Raw genomic sequence first — 16,740 nt, forward strand, 5'->3', positions numbered from 1 at the left:
TGTTATGCAAACCAGTGGCTTTGGCTTATTATCACATGGAGCTAAGCTCAGAAATTTTTATTTTTGCATTACAGCTGTGCCCACAATGACGCACACAAAGTATCTATAATGGGTTTTATTTCTCCAGTTCTGGGTTAAATCTGATATATGAGCTTTCTCCTCCATTTGTACTATATTTATCTTTTTTAGAAAGTCAATAATCCAACAGTTAGCATCTTGGCTACTCTGTGTGGTCTCATACAAGCAAAACTCTAAGAGTCCATATGAATGATTTGATGAGCAAGAACCAACATATAAATTTACAACCTACCCTATGATTTTATGATTCTATTTTATGATTTTAAAATCATAAAACAGAACACCTCAAAAACATAAGAATGCCCATTTTAAGCACAGGTGCATTTCAGCTTCAGAACTTTCTAGGAAAGAAACAACTTTTGTTTTAAGCCAAACCATATTTATTTCTCTGCTTAACTACATTCCACCCAACGTTGGATTTGCCGAGCGAGGCTCATTATAATAAACATTATAGTAATACTTAACAGAGTCACTATAAGGATAATAGGCATATAATACATGTGAAGTGCTATGAACACTTGAACTCATTATGCAAATGTTAAATGAGTTAGTGTTACTGTTCCCAGTACTGCAGGTGGAGAGGAAGTGAGGGTGAAAGAGAGAGAGTAGCTGGCCTGAAGTTCATGACAGAGGCGAGATGCAAACTAGGAACTTCCTGTCTGATAGCTCACTCCTTTCGCTGCTACACTACAGCAGCTAACTACCCTCAGTTCCTCTGGGAGGAAGGGCAGGTTACAAATGTAATAAATAAAAAAACCATTAAAATCCATTAAAGCCGTCTCTTATAATGAGCCCTATGTTTAAAGGCCCATAGGAGAAAAAAAAGACCACCAGTTCAATTAAAGTGGGCAGCTTGCCTGTAGGGCATATCTATAGGTGAACAACATTCCACCAATGAGGTACATCCTTCTACTGTGCTCACTCTGTTCCTTGCAGATGCCAGCCCTTGTCTCAGCTCAGAAAGATCACCTGATGAGGGCCTGACCCTGGGGCCTTTGTGTCCCAAATGGTTCCTATGGGAGGAGGGTCTCCACAACAGCAAGAACATGCTCTCCCAAGTTCTTTTGGCACTGGGCATTTTAATTGGGCCTATGAATTCCTTTTCTAGAAAACATTCTTTAAAACCACATTTCTCACACATCAACTTACCTGAGCCAAATGTTCTTTGAGTGTCTTGTTATCTTTTGTGGAGCCGTACTTTTTCTTCAAGTCAATCATTTTGTCCACTCCTTCTCTTCTCACCTCACTGATGATCTCAAACATGCGTTGGCTCATGCTTAGACGATATTCATCCACCCTTCCCTGCAACCACAAGAAGAAGCCATAAACTGCACATGCCACGTAATGTACATGAATTTAAAGGAAGGCAAGCAATTCCATAAGATTTCCTTAAAATATAATTATTATTATTATTTTTCCAGCAACAAAATGATTTATTTCTGAAATAAGGTGATTCTTCTGCAATGGAAGTGCTCCATTAAAAAAATAAATCCAGATATGTTGCAATAACTAACAGGTTACTGCACAAAAGAAACCTGCATCAAAGAAATGCTGAAAAGGTCATGAGGGTACTGCTTCTAGGTATCACATTCACACAACCAGCAGGCAGATGTTGCAGAGGAGGCTGGCTGTAGCCTGGAGTCCTGGCTTTGTATATCCATAGACTTACAAACCAAAACAAGAAACCATGCCACTATAACAAACACAACATTCTTCGAATATAAATCTATGGACAGGAATCCAAAGGAAATGGCCTTTGTGATTTCCAATATAATCCAAGTCATGGGCTGTATCCAATTAAGTCTTACTTCTGTACCTACTTTTAGTTGCAGACAGATCATAAATATGTTTTGCACCAATGCTTCATAATCTTCTTGCACTTCTTTCCTGATCTTATCTCTGAGGCCATGGGCTTCTCCTCGGAGATCAGCAATTCTCGCTCTCAGAGCCATCATTTCCATAATCATCTCATGACTCAGCTCTGCTACCTAGCAAAAGGTGAGAAAAATGCTATGCTATAACTCGTTTTCTCAAAAAGGAGTAACGGGGGGATTAAGATGCCAGGCCCTGAGAGATATTCCTGAGGTTACAATAAACAATAAAACTACTGCTACTAACCTGACTAAGACCCAGCTCAGCATTTCCTCGCTTGTCTTCTACAGCATGCATTTCCTGAAAGAGAATGAAAAAGCATTTTTCATTTGGTTTCTCCATCAAAAGCCTCAATCGACCATTTTTTTACTTGTTTGGCCGAGCAATCAATGCAGCACATGACCCCTCTTCCACCACAATCAACAGTATGAGAATACTTGTTCTTTTTGATAGAGGAGATGATGTTGCTGACGGAGTAAATTTTCATAAAACATGGAGTAGGTCTCAAAGTTGCTGCGTTCTCTGGCCATGACATCACAACCCAGAGCAGTGAAGCATTTTTGTAAGTGGTCTTTCGGAAAGGTTATCTGAGGGGGAAACAAAAAATGAAACTGTCAGGTTTTTCTGATGGTCACACAGATAAATCTATTCACTTCCACTGGTTCCTCCATTATTCACTGGTGCCAGAGCACATACATCCAAGGTCCTGTCACCTGAATTTCTGCTTGAAGATTTCTGGTATGATGCATAGGTCAGCCTAAACCTCCAAAATGATCCTTAGTACCTTCCACCAATCAGGATCAACTAGATCAGGGGTAGCCAATACAATGCCCCCAGATGTTGCTGGACCACAACTCCCATCATGCCTAACCATTGGCTAGTGGCCATGCTGACAGGGCCTGATGGGAACTGCATTCAAACAGCAACTGGAGGACGCCATTTTGGCTACTTCTAGGCTAGATGGATAATTTATTTGATTCAGTAGCCAGGTTTAATAATTTCTGCCAGGCAGGACCCAGCTCTAAAATGTATCTTCTTAGGCTAGATGGTGAAATATTTAAATTTAAAAATATGCAAGAGAACTTTCTCCTTAACCATGGGATAAACACAGCTTGTGCCCATGGAGGATGTAAAAACAGCATTTCCAGGAAAGTGTGTGCTCTGGGTCCAGCAAAATAATTTGGAATATGAAAATTGGAGAACACGCTTAAACAGACTCATTGGATGGTATCTGACTAAATCATAGTGACAACTAACTTAAGTCCACTGATTTCAATGGGTCTCCTTTCAGTATGACTTAGATATGACTGACAGTACTTATCTCTAGCAGAAAATGCCTGTAGCGCAGCACATATTTCAGCAAGAAAAACCTAAGTTATGCTGTTATTTTGCCCCACGAGATTTCAATCACTGGAAAAGAAAAACAATTTATGTACCTCTGCATAAGTTTCTTGGTGATTTTCCATTAGCTTCTGTACAAATGATTCAACAATTTCTGGCCTTGTGACAGAGAAGATTTCTTGCATGCCATGATGTTTCCAGAGCTCTGAAACAACAAGTTTTTGTTTGTGGGTGGTTGGGGGGTCTTTTTCTTCAATCTTCAGAGTAATAAAATATGGAAGCCTCAGTCTGCCTTGAGTATGACTAACACTGGGTATCTTGTGATGTGACAGGCTTTTTGTGACAAAGGGTGCCTGAATGTGACTAATGATGTTATCATAATCATTATCATTATTATAGACGTACGTCGTGCTCTTTGACAGTCCCACTGTTCTGTAAGGAAAAAGAAAACCTGCAGGTGCAGCAAGAGTGATGTATCCCACATGCTGATAAAAGTGGAATGAGAAGGACATGAAACAATGTCTGGAGGACACAGTGTTGGTTACCTCTGGCTTAACACGACACAAATGTGGGCTGCTGAATACAGTGGTACCTCGAGTTACATATGCTTCAGGATACATACACTTCAGGTTACATATGCTTCAGGTTACAGCCTCCACTAACCCAGAAATAGTGCTTCAGGTTAAGAACTTTGCTTCAGGATGAGAACAGAAATCGTGCTCCGGCGGCGCGGCAGCAGCAGGAGGCCCCATTAGCTAAAGTGGTGTTCAGGTTAAGAACAGTTTCAGGTTAAGTACGGACCTCTGGAACGAATTAAGTACTTAACCCGAGGTACCACTGTATATGCAGAGGCCTCTTTACACTTGCTGTTTGAAGAAAGCATCTCCAAGTGACCAGCTTTAGTGTCTTTTAGTGTGGCAACTTTCTCCATGACTCCTTAGTTGCAGTACTTTGAAGAAAGTATTATGTGGGTCATGGCTAACCACCAAAGACAGATGATATATGGAGAAATTCAGGGTGGTGCTGACATAGTGACTGTGGTATGTACACAAGCAACTACTGGGTGTTGTTTCTCACTCCCCCCCCCCCCGTCAAAACAGAACTCGGAGTAGAAGCTAGATGCAAGATGGGTTCAGTCGTTACCTGTAGAGAGGTTTCTTTCTTCTCTTGTTTTTTCAGATATAACCAGCGTTATTTCTTTGTTAACTTTCTTTTGTACATCACGGATCATATGTATTTCTAGACTTTCCAAGAGTTTTTGCAGCTAGGATAAAAAAGCAGAAAAAACTAGCTTGCTTTTAACTATATCTTCATTTAACCTTCAGAAGCCATGTTTCTTCAGAAAGTATATGGTCACTTTAGACTTCCTAAAATGACAAAGTAAAGGCCAAACTCTAAATGAGGCAGCAGCAGCTTTAATCATTTTTAAGGCCTACAATCATTAATTGATCAAGGGGTTAAAATTTTAAATCAATCACCTTAATGTATTTTAAAATAGACTAAAATGGGATCTGAATTAAATAGACAACACTTATTTTAAAGTGTATTGTTTTTAAAATGATAGTACTTATGAGACTGCAAGTCTGTCTTGGAAGAGGCAGTCTCCCTGTGCTCTCAAGTAATAGGAAAGTGCACATCTACAGTGGTACAACATTTGCATGCACTATATTAAAACAGTATGCTTTTTCTTCAAAACAATGACTTATTTATGTGTATTTAATTGATTAAACTATGAAAATTAATTTGATTAATTGCCAGATTTCTTTAATCAAGTGACAGCCTGACAGCTTTAAAAAATCATAAACCTAGCAAAAGTACATTTTTATACAAACAATATTTTGATAGTTATTGTCAGAGAGCATCAGGAGCAATGCTAGAGGTACTGTGCACTGAGGACTGACCTGTCAAAAAGGTTGACTCAAGCCTTTTGACCTGATGAATGTATAAACTTTCTGGGTTTTTTGCTGCTTGGTGGGGACAGGAAAAACAGGACAGTTATCAAGCCCCAAGCAAGTCACCAAACATTTCAACTCAGAGGCAGAGTCACTGCCAGGCTGTGTAAACAATACTCTGTAAGCAATGGCTGGAGCAATAGTTTTATTTGGTATAAGCATGTTTCCAACAAATACCTGCTGAGAGGCATTTGGTTTGGTGGGCCATGTTGTCTAGGGTTATCTGAACCATTTGCCAGGAGCACAAGCCACGATCGTATATGCCTCTGCAAACTTTCCAAACAGCTTCAGAGCCAGATACAAAACTTCTGCTTGAAGAAAACTGTTAAGGTAGCTTCTTCAGCCTGCAGACACTATTCAGGCTACCTGTGTGTGTAGGGCAGTGGAGGCTTAGTCAGCCATTATGTAGGGAGCATAGTCATGTTAAGGATTTGTTTGTAACAAGTAAAATATGGACAGACAACTCACAGCATTTGTACTATCTTAGGCTGCTGTGAAGGATTCTAATGTATGGGATTCTAATGTACCACAGAAACTATATTTTACTACAATTTTAAAAAGTATAAAATCATTCTCTTTTTGTATTCTGCTTGCCCGTTAACTATGTTTTACCTGGTGTGTTTTTATCTCAGTTTCTGAAGCATCTTTAGGGGGCAGAATAGAGTGATATGTCAATCCAAATCCTTCAAGATCATCTTCTATACCCATATGTATAGCCATGCTTCTCATAGCAGGATACAGAACTTCAGTACTAGACAAATGCAGAGATACAGACATTGTACATGCTTAATTTCTCTTGTTTAATGTTTTCCATTTATTTTGCATTGGTTTCTAGCATGCCCTCAATATTACAATTTTCTATGCGCCTTTAAACTTGTTCATAAAGGATTGAGACTCATTGTGATTGAGGTAGCCAGGTTTAATGAAAATACTTTTTTTCCCAAGGGTGTTAGAACAGAAAGGAATTGTGAAGAATCTCTCCAAACTGGGTAAATGGGCAGTGTAAGTGTAAAGTGAAGAAGGCGAATTCCATGTTGGGAATGTGGCAAAATCTGAACTTCTGACTAAATTATGCCTCCAGAATAAGGCATGTTCCTTTTCCTAAACACTCAAAAAGCACCTAATTGAATCCTGTTTGGCAGGAAAATCAAGAAATTCTAGTGATACATTGTCAAGAGAGCCACTTCCCTGATCCCGTGTCAGCCATCTCCTCGCAATTTCCCTAAAGGAGTTAAAAGATTTACCTGGCAAGTGTGAGATGGGATCTAACTGGACTGATAAAATGGTCCTTTGTCCCTCACCAACCATCAGGAAACCTACAACTGATCATCTACACTGTGTGTGAGACCACAAGCCTCACAGATCACATTTCTAACTGGCTGATTGCAAGCAAGAAAGTAAGTCTCTTGCCACTCATAAGGTTGTTGAGGATGACTGGAATACAAGTAAAATGCTTTCCTTATGAATCACATTATACAGTAACTTAGTCATCATAATGTACCATGGGCAGGGTGGGTGGGGCAGGTTCCTGCATCCTTGTGCCTTATTAAACACTCTGTGGTTGGTTTCTGATTTCAGTGGAGAAAGCCAAGGAAAGGAAAGCCCTTTTCCACTTTATTTTCCTTTCCATCCCACCCCACTTTTTTACAGACAAGATTTTGAAATGCCGTGTTTCCTAGTAATCTAGTTTTAACTGTTGAAAATGAAATCAAATTTATAATAAAAGAGCAAGAAAAACCCAGGAAAACAAAAAAGCACTGAGTACTGTTTCTTTCTTTACTTTGTTGTCTGCACTGTTGATGATTAACCTTCACTCCAAAATCTATTACATGGAAATGGAACTTACCCATATTGTTCAGTAAATTGCTTGTATAGAGGAACTGTGTTGATATCATCAACTTTTAATTTAAGCCTCCCCCATTCTGCTTTTAAAATTTCCAGTTGCTTCCACAGTATCAGGTAAGATTTCTGCAAGGAACTTGAAGCCACAGAATCAGGCAGCTCCAACAGTGCTTTTGAAGTCTTTCCACTTGCTTCAGTTGTCATTGCCAAATTCTGCTAAAATCATTGTGGGGAAAGCGTCAGACAGAGAAGCTTAAAGCCAGAATACATTTATAACGGCAGGGAAGACTTTTACTCTCTCTTCCTGCCATGACTGCCAGTCTGGATAGGCTAGCCATGCTAGGGACTCTCAAGTAGATACCTACCACACTTTCCTTACATGCCATCCAATCTGGGGGTGGGGAATATGAAACCTGAGGGTCCAAGGTAAATATTTATATGAGGAGAAACAGAAAGAAAGCACCCAGCTTCCTGGTCTCTCACCAGAGCCCAAGGTAGCTTGTTTTTCTCTGTCAAATCCCACTTATAAATGCATGTGAAGCATGAAGCCAAATGGTCTAGGCACAGGAGGAAGAAATAATTGAGCCTGGCAGAAATGCATACACAAACTGAACAGTCAATATTAATAAGTTAATTAAGAATAAAAGTTAGGATGACAAAGGGAAGAGGCAGAATGGTGCTTTTAAGAAAATTAAGAAAACCATTTTAGTTCAGTTGTATCTATCCTGCTGTAGCTGCTTCTGGTCTCCTCACACATGACGTAGCAGCACTGAAAGTCAGATGGAGTATGGAGAACAAAGGTCTGTTGGTTACAATCATCTCTTGACCCAGGTGTGCTCTGATTGACAGGTGGCTTTTGATCAGCCACTCACAAGCCAGCCATGCCCTCAGAAGCTGGCAGAAGGGCTGGAAGCTATCCTTTCTGCTTCTCCTACACAAAAACCATTCCATACTAAGTGAATTGAAGGGAGATTGGACATCTCTGCGTATATGTGAGGGAGGATTAGAGAGACCGAATAGCTGTACAGTGACAGGCAGGGCTGCATTGCAGTGTTAACTAGTGTTGCCAGTGTTGCAGGCAGAGAAAATGTAGCAGAGCAGATGTTCTAGACACAAAAGCTGCATCACCTCATACTACTCACATTGATAAAGAGAAGAACCTCAAGAGATACAAAACTGTACACCACATTTGTTAGCATTCTGATTGGCTCAGTCATCTACTGTGCCACTTGTGTAAATCACTTCTGCCAGACACGCTTGCCAGCAGTGGCGTAGCGTGGGGGGTGCCAAGGGTGCCGGCCGCACTGGGCGCAACATCTGGGGGGGCGTGAGTCCAGAGGGAAGGGACAAGTTCCTTCCTCCGCCGGGCTCCCCGCCGCCACCGCCAGCCTTGCGCCCTAGCGCGCGCGCCCCCTGCCGTCGCTGTGGCTGCGCTCCGCTCACTGCTCGCAAGAGGAGCAGACGCTGCAGCAGCGCCGACGCCGCCACCGACGCCTGGCCGGGCATGGGCAGCCTCTGCACCCTGCCGCCGCCGCCATCCCCTCGGCCCAGCCACAGGCAGCGGCTGCTTCTGCCTCCATCCTCCTCCGGGCAAGCAGCGTTGTTTGCGCGGCAGCGCCAGCGGCAACTCGCAGGTTAGGGGTTGGGGGGCGCAAATTACTTGCCTTGCCCCGGGTTAGGGGGCGCAAATTACTTGCATTGCCCCGGGTGCTGACAACTCACGCTACGCCGCTGCTTGCCAGTTTACATGCAGAGGTTTTGTATTCATATATACAGTAGTACACAATTCTAATATATAATATCTTCTAACATGCTACATTCCAGCAAGCGCTGCAACCATGTGATTTTGTTTAACTTGAAACCTGACTAGATCTTTTTACAAAAAAGGAATAAAAACCACAATAGTTTTTGAACTGTTCATGCAAAGATGTCAGTGAGTTGCTGTCTCTAATTTACCTTTCCAAAAGATGCTCTCTGTTCTCCATGACCATTCAGACCCTCATAATTACTCCAGAGTACATCCTCCATTGCAAGCTGCATCTCGACCAGCTCCCCATGGACTACTTTTCGATCCTCATCGTTCAGTCCACACAGACATAGCTAGAAAGGTCAGTCAGTCAATTTTTACTTGCAAAATACTTTATTTATTTATGAATGAATGAATGAATGAATGAATGAATGAATGGCTTCCCATGACGAGGCACCTCAAAGCAATTTACAATATAATGACATATATTAAGGATACATATATAAAATCGGTTAAGGACAACTGCACATAAAAACAATTCTAAGTTGGGTTAGTGAGTAGGGATGGCAGCCCCCAGTTGAATTTTATATGCACCTTAGAGGTAATAAGAGTACCATACCTGCATATGATAGTTTATGGGGTCTAGGTTGCTGATAATAACAGGAAATGGACCTGTGTTTGCTAGGAATGTTCTCCATGGGAACAACAACACTGCCTAGAAACAAAGAGTTGCAACTTAAAAATGTAACATTAAGCTACAAGCACATATAAACCAAATATCCTAAAATGCAGTTTCACTAACAGTATGCACCTTTCTCTGCTAGGCAGAAAGTGGCAGTAAGGCTACCCAATTTCACCAAATCCTGCCCCCATTCTTTCCTTTCATCCGTTACGGTTCAGCTTGAAATCAAGCCAAGTACAAAAGAAGACCCCTGTGGGACTTGATGGAACTAGCCAACAGCTGCTCAGTGCTTACAGGTACTATTTCTGGGTTAGTGGAGTCTGTAACCTGTAACCCAAAGTGTCTGTAACCTGAGGTACCACTGTAACTTCACTGGATGCAACTCTAAATACCAGATCAGAGAAAAGCTGGAGGGGAAAAAACGTTACAGTGGTACCTCGGGTTATGAACTTTGCTTCAGGATGAGAACAAAAATTGTGCTCCGGCAGCGTGGCAGCAGTGGGAGGCCCCATTAGCTAAAGAGGTAATTCTGGTTAAGAATAGTTTCAGGTTAAGAACGGACCTCCGAAACGAATTAAGTACTTAACCCGAGGTACCACTGTATATGCATAGCAATACATGGGGAGGCTTAAGCCTTTCTCAAATCCCCCCCCCCATACAACAAATAGTATTAGGAGAAAACTTGCATTGACATAAACAAGATGTATTTTCCTAATAATGCTAGCTGCCATGTGCCCCGGGGAAGGTGAATTTTTACTGAAATTGCAGTTGGGGAGGGAAGACTTAAAACCCTTTCCCTATAGACTGTGATGCCAATGATGACATTCTCTGCCCTCCCACCCTCCATGCACCTGGTATTTAATTTTTAAAAGCCCACAATATGATTGCTAATTATATCATTAATATAGTTAGACCCAAGATACCAGTTGATCCAGGGGCAGTGCACAGCAGTGATCTACTTTTGGCAGCCAATTCTGTCCTGTGCCCACAGCAGCTGCTAGTTTGCTGTTAATGAGCCACCAGGCTTGACTCTGTGCAAAAACTGCACCTTTGCATGCTATCCACACTGTGCTGTCTTGTGATGGCAGTTAAGACCACAGATTGTGCCACACAGCAAAAGAGTTGGGCCACCTGCCTACCACAAGCAGGGAACCACCCAAGTAAGAGAAGAGACCATTGGCTGCCATAAGGAGGTGAACCAAGTGCTTTGGGTCCTAAGCCATCATGAGATTTAGGATGCAAGAGACTCAAAAGGCTCAATTTTTGACATCAGTTATGCCACTGCTGGTGGACTGGCGAAAAGAGAAACAGCTAAAAAAACCTGGAGACTGTTGTGATGAAACCTTTTGTATTTTGAGAAAATACCCCAAGGAGACATCTTGGCTTTTTCAACAAAGAGACACATACATATAGCCCTGTGCTGATTGCACAGCTAACAATGGTACAAAAGAGAAGGAAACAGTTAAGGAAGAGGAATCTTTGGAAGACTATTTTACTCACTCTGTGGCCATGTGGATCTAGGGGCTGTGGAAGCCGGAGCTGGGAAGCAAAGGCACTTCCAACAATGGTGTTACTTATGGGAGGCAACCCATGGTAAATGTGATCCGTAATGCTCTGATAGGCAGAAACATTTCCAGATGATAAAAATGCTTCTCTGGAGGGTTACCGGGGGGAAAATACATTATAAAAGCAAATACAGTACAATAAAATAATTTCCTATTTATTAATCAGTTTTGTTTTTTGTTTTTAAAAAAGGTCTGATTTTAACATGTACTTATTTTCAAACTGCTCCATACATCCATAATTTAGAAAATTAGCATGACGATATACTTCGCTTGAAAGTGACATGAGATTTGCCCTTTAGTGAGAAGCCCTGCTTTTTGAAGAGAGGTTTTAGGCCAGTTTAACTGTTATGGTTTTCTTCCCCCAAATCCTGGAAATCAGGAAATCTGAGATCAGGAAAGGATGCTGAGAATTCTCTGCTTGAGATCTATTCCTCATAGAACTATGACTCCCATTATTCCTACGCCTCTTGTATAAATATGCCCCTGAGCAACAGCAATCAATGTAGCATTTCTGGTAGAATTCAGTAACTCTCCCAACCCCTAGATGAGCCTCAGGGTTCCTTCCAACTCTGTGATTCAAGATGGAGAAAGCAAGCAAACCCACTGCACTCTCTCACTGTTTAGAGTTTACTCCGGCTCCTAACCTATGTGCATTTGGAACTCACACACATTTCACCACAGGGTAGACATGCAAGTTCTCCCTTCAGGTATGGACATGCTGGCTGGGATGGATGGCAACTGTAATCCAAAACTTCTAGAGGGGACCTGATTATGAAGGCTGCTATATTATTTTAAAACTTCTTATTAGCTAATGTGCAGATTAAATAATCTGAATAACCAACTAACTTAAATCTATGTATTACAGCATAAAAGGTAAAGGGACCCCTGACCATTAGGTCCAGTTGTGACCGACTCTAGGGTTGCGGCGCTCATCTCGCTTTATTGGCCAAGGGAGCCGGCGTACAGCTTCCGGGTCATGTGGCCAGCATGACTAAGCCGCTTCTGGCGAACCAGAGCAGCTCACGGAAACGCCGTTTACCTTCCCGCTGGAGCGGTACCTATTTATCTACTTGCACTTTGACGTGCTTTCGAACTGCTAGGTTGGCATGAGCAGGGACCGAGCAACGGGAGCTCACCCCATCGCAGGGATTCGAACCACCAACCTTCTGATCGGTAAGTCCTAGGCTCTGTGGTTTAACCCACAGCACCACCCATGTCCCTGCTTATTACAGCACATGGTTCTACAAAAACACAGAAATGCAACACCTTTTTGCAACACATGGAAATGAACAAAGAAAACATTAATTTCATTTAAATATCTTTATTATATATCTTCTTGAGATTAATCAGTGTTTAAAATACTGCTAGATGTACACCTCCCATGATCAGAAATTTTAAAGGTGGCTTTGGTGCATAATACCGAAACCTGCTATTTTTAGAATTCGTTTTTCGGAAAGGTTTCCAATAAAAGCAAAACAACAGGTGTAAGAATGCAGGTGGCGCTGCTATTATAAGTTTTGGAATCACAGGCTGAAACACACAAACACACAATCATGTGCAACTTTCACCAGCTAATATATATATAAAAGACAACTAAAAGCAAACTCAAGAAGCTGCAAATTTAAATGAAGGAATGATGGGGCAGGGGAGAAAGTCAGGTTGCGTAACTCTTTTTCACTGCCATTTTTGTCCTCAACAAATTTGCCTCTGCCCCCAGCTGCTTTTTAGCTGGCAGGGGAAAAGATAGTGGTACTTGTATGTTTTCTCAAATAAATGGGAAAACGGCAAGGAGCTACTTTCGAGTGGGGCAAATGGCTGGGGTGGGGGTAGGGTGGGGAATAGGCAGCCTCTGTGCAGCTCCCCTCCTCTATTTAAACCCACAGCTTCATATGACAGCTTTTGGTTAAAAGAAATTTAAAGAGTCAGGGGAAAGTGATATACAACTTCTCATAATGTGTAGTTTCAGCCTTAAAGAAAACACCTGCCAGATCCTTCCTTTGGACATTTCCCCCAACTTGAATCAACATCCTTATTTTTGAACTATGCTCATCTCTTACCGCACAGAATGTCTAACAGCTGCCTCAAATTGCAGAAGTGTAACTTCTCTATGCATGCTCAGCATCTGGGCCACTTTCTTCGGATCTGAGGGACTATGAAGATGGTCTATTTTTTTCTGCAGGTCTTGGAGCTCAATTCCTAGAATCCCAACAGCAGTCATAAATAAAATATCCTGGCATTTATTTGCCTTATTTATTTCATTCTTACATCCAATGCTACTACCCATTTAATTTCAGTCCAAGCTGAAACCTATGGGAGGCAACGGTGGCATTGGGACAAGAGGAGCTCAGTCCCTATAGTCCCAAGGATGGCAATAAATCCAAGGAGGCAAACTGGCTCAGCCCTTGGAATTACAGCCAAGAATAGGATCTATTTTTAACCATTTTAGAGAAAGTTGCCTACTTTCTTATAGAAACATTACTTTGCTCCTTTACTTCTTGAAAGCACCCCACACAATCAACATCTGCAGAGTGTATGTCACACCCTAGTGCAAACATGTACAAAGATCATGAGTCTGAACATGCATGCATATATCCACTCATGGGCATGGATGCACATACACAGTCAGGCATAACCTAAGAACTGGTAAAATACAACCATGTTCCATTCTAGAGAAAACTGTGACAAAACCCAGCTTATGAGTTTTAGCTACCAGCAAGCCATACAATATAACCATTTCAGCAGACAGTTAAAAATTATTTGATTGAATAATTTGGTTTGTGAACAAGATCCAACAGAATACATAATGGCAAATGTATAGTAGCTTTTCATTAAATTAGGGCTGTACAGGTGTTTGTAGTTTAAATATGGGCCCAGAAAACGCCTCCCTGCCCATCTTTTGTTTCAATGAACTGGATGTCCTTCTTTAGAACATCTGACAATTCAGCTGAAGATGTTTCACTAAGCAGTAAATCTCACTGATATCAGATTACAGTCTCATAGAGCATCAAAGACAATCAAGTAAGAATATTTACCACAAAAAACCAGAAATGTTTAACTTGAACTGTGTCAAATGTGTGAGGGAAAGAACCGCCCCCCGCCCCCCGCTTCAGGAAAACCCATACATGACTGGATCACCAGTCAATATGGTTTGAGGAAATATTTCCCAAACCAGAAACTCTTAATTTGAAAATAGTGTGTGTGTGTGTGTGTGTGTGTGTGTGTGTGTGTGTGTGAGAGAGAGAGAGAGAGAGAGAGAGAGAGAAAATCACAGATGTTAAGCATAAATGTGCAGTTTCTTATTTAAGACATCTATACCCAAAGTATTCCTTTGAACAGCGCATTTCAAACTAGCCCTTACAGTCACTATCTGTTTCAAAGAAGAACATCTGTTACTAACCGATCCATTCAGTCCCTCCCCATTCTGCAGTGAGATGGTCAGGAGGACACACATAATCAAGGCAGCCTGTTGCATTTCCTAGCTGTGCAAAGCTGAAAATGTAGGAAATAATGTCGTGAAAAGCTGCAACAATTTGCAGTGTCTGCCTCAGGGCTCTGAAGCCAGTCTATGGAAAAGGGAAGGAAATACAGGGAGAAAAATCTTTCAAAAATTAAACACAAGTCATAATCAATTAGCCATTTTGTAGCTGCCTCCCTCCCTTGTATCTCATCATATAGCAATAGAACATCTAATATTCAAGAACTGAGTGGGGTTTTCAGTTTTAAGGTCTTAAGTTCCTCCCTCTTACAACTGTTACCATGCCTCAGGCAGCTGATGTAGTTCAGAAGGCTGTCTCCACCATAGCTGCTAGACAGCCGGTGGTCACCCATTCCCACCTGGAATCCTTTCTCCCACTGGAGAGAACTTGAATTATTTTACCAAGTGTTTTACTAATTGCCATGGGCAGAAGAGAGCAATCTTTGCCTAACCACACACTCCTAATTACATTGGGTTGAATCCAAAGGCTACACAGGACACTGCAAGGGTGGGGCGATTGGCCCAAATTGCATGCAACTCTGTTCATACAGGGTGCTTCTGCTAGATTCTGGGCAAGTCTCCTCTGCCACTGCAACCCTGTGACTCTGCGACTCATGCAGCCTCTTATCTTTGTGTGTATTTTAATTGTCGGCTGCTTCGGGAGTAAAGGTTGTGGTGCAAGGGACTGGAGAAAAGGGAGGGAGGTATTTCTGCGAATGAAACGCCCCATTCATGGAAATGTCCTCCCCCCAGTTTTCATAAATCTTCCCATATTCCCTAGTCCAGCCTATTCAGCAGAATCCATTGTAGCTTCTAATAATATTTCAACAGCGGCACAATATGGCAACATGACAAAAGAGACCAGTACCAGGTTAATCTAAACCAGGGCAGCCCAACCTTTCACACCAAGTGGGCCACAGGAGTACTTCAACACAGAAGCCGCGAGCTGCACACTGCCTTGTTGTGCGAATAGGCGGGGAGCAAGGCCAAAATTTGCTGCCTTCTCAAAGTTGGCTAAGTGCAGCACAGGGCATTGGGAAAGAAGCACGAGTCTCTGGCAGGGTCCTAGAACCCTCCCACCTTCCTCCCCATGCTCAAAAAGTGCTAACTAGGCTTTGGAAAGGACCCTGTCAGAGCCCTCACACCTCCTTCCCAAATCACAGTACCTCGCTTACCTAGCTTGGGAAGGCAGTGCAAGGATTGGGAGGGGTGCCAAATGTTGCTAGGGGGCCACCAAAAAGGAATCAAGGGCCGCATGTTGGACCACCCTGATCTATAAAGTCTGACTGACAAGAGTTTTCTTCAGGACTATAGCGTACGAACCTTCTCTGGTAGCATTTTAAACACAGATAGGATTTCAGAAGGGTGAGGGATGAACCACAGATTCAAGAAGGACCGTCCATCTGTGGACAGCAAACCACGAGGTCGTGTCTGGAATGACCTGAGTTGTTACAGGAGAAAAGTGAATTACTTGCATAATCACATTGCAATGTTCTGTGGCACTCAACAGGTATTTTTGCGCAATAACTATACAGTTGTTTCTCGTTTGCTGCATGTGGTACATGCATATATAAAAACAAGAAATATAACCTATATAATCATAATTTTATAATTACTATATTAAGTGGTGCTTTTCACACAAATTTCTCCCAAGCAGCCGATAACACAACAGTGGCAAAAATAGCAGTGTGGAAACTGAGGTGGTGTGGAATTGATAAAGTGACTAGATGAGAAACAGCGGAAGGCCCCACAAGCTGCTCCGAGTTTTCCAAAGGAAAATATGATAAAACAAGCAAATCAAATAGCAGCCTCCTAAGCTACCTCTCCGTCTAACAGGGGATGGGAGGTGGGCTTCTAATCCCACTTTGAAGAGAACACTTATAGGCTTTATTCACATGATTCTCCCTCTGTTTATAAGTTTACCATCATATCCTTTGACATTTCCAAACAGATGTAGTGATTAGAATGCTGAACTAGAATTGGGGAGGCCAGGTTAAAATTCCCATTCTGCCATGAAGCTTACCGGTAAACTTGGGCCTGTCACTGTCTCTCCGCCTAACCTACCTCATAGGGTGGTTGTTAATTTCTTTATACTCTGCCTTTTTCTCTGGTGGGATTATATCTATCTAATAGCCAGAAAGAAAGAAACTATTGGCTAGCAGCAGTAATCCCACTGTCCCCAATTA

The 16,740-nt window shown here is 42.0% G+C and overlaps 1 protein-coding gene across 8 annotated transcripts in view; it reads right to left on the reverse strand.

The window, feature by feature from the left end:
- LOC309528948 (uncharacterized protein) overlaps positions 1–16,740 on the reverse strand; it is a 56,337-nt gene that overhangs the window by 8,325 nt on the left and 31,272 nt on the right. For 7 of the 8 annotated variants that reach the window (XM_082216598.1, XM_082216599.1, XM_082216601.1 and 4 more), the window contains 14 exons: positions 15,878–15,995; positions 14,477–14,642; positions 13,137–13,275; positions 11,015–11,168; positions 9,452–9,547; positions 9,042–9,185; positions 7,090–7,301; positions 5,856–5,994; positions 4,435–4,555; positions 3,387–3,496; positions 2,388–2,537; positions 2,197–2,250; positions 1,899–2,066; positions 1,228–1,380 (listed from right to left, as the gene is read on the reverse strand). In XM_082216598.1, the coding sequence (XP_082072724.1) occupies positions 1,228–1,380; positions 1,899–2,066; positions 2,197–2,250; positions 2,388–2,537; positions 3,387–3,496; positions 4,435–4,555; positions 5,856–5,994; positions 7,090–7,301; positions 9,042–9,185; positions 9,452–9,547; positions 11,015–11,168; positions 13,137–13,275; positions 14,477–14,642; positions 15,878–15,995 (1,924 nt within the window). The remainder of the gene's footprint in view (positions 1–1,227; positions 1,381–1,898; positions 2,067–2,196; positions 2,251–2,387; positions 2,538–3,386; positions 3,497–4,434; positions 4,556–5,855; positions 5,995–7,089; positions 7,302–9,041; positions 9,186–9,451; positions 9,548–11,014; positions 11,169–13,136; positions 13,276–14,476; positions 14,643–15,877; positions 15,996–16,740) is intronic. The other variant, XM_082216600.1, reaches the window with a different exon arrangement.

This window comes from Podarcis vaucheri (assembly GCF_965113315.1).
Source record: "Podarcis vaucheri genome assembly, chromosome: 3".
Lineage (NCBI taxonomy): Eukaryota > Metazoa > Chordata > Lepidosauria > Squamata > Lacertidae > Podarcis > Podarcis vaucheri.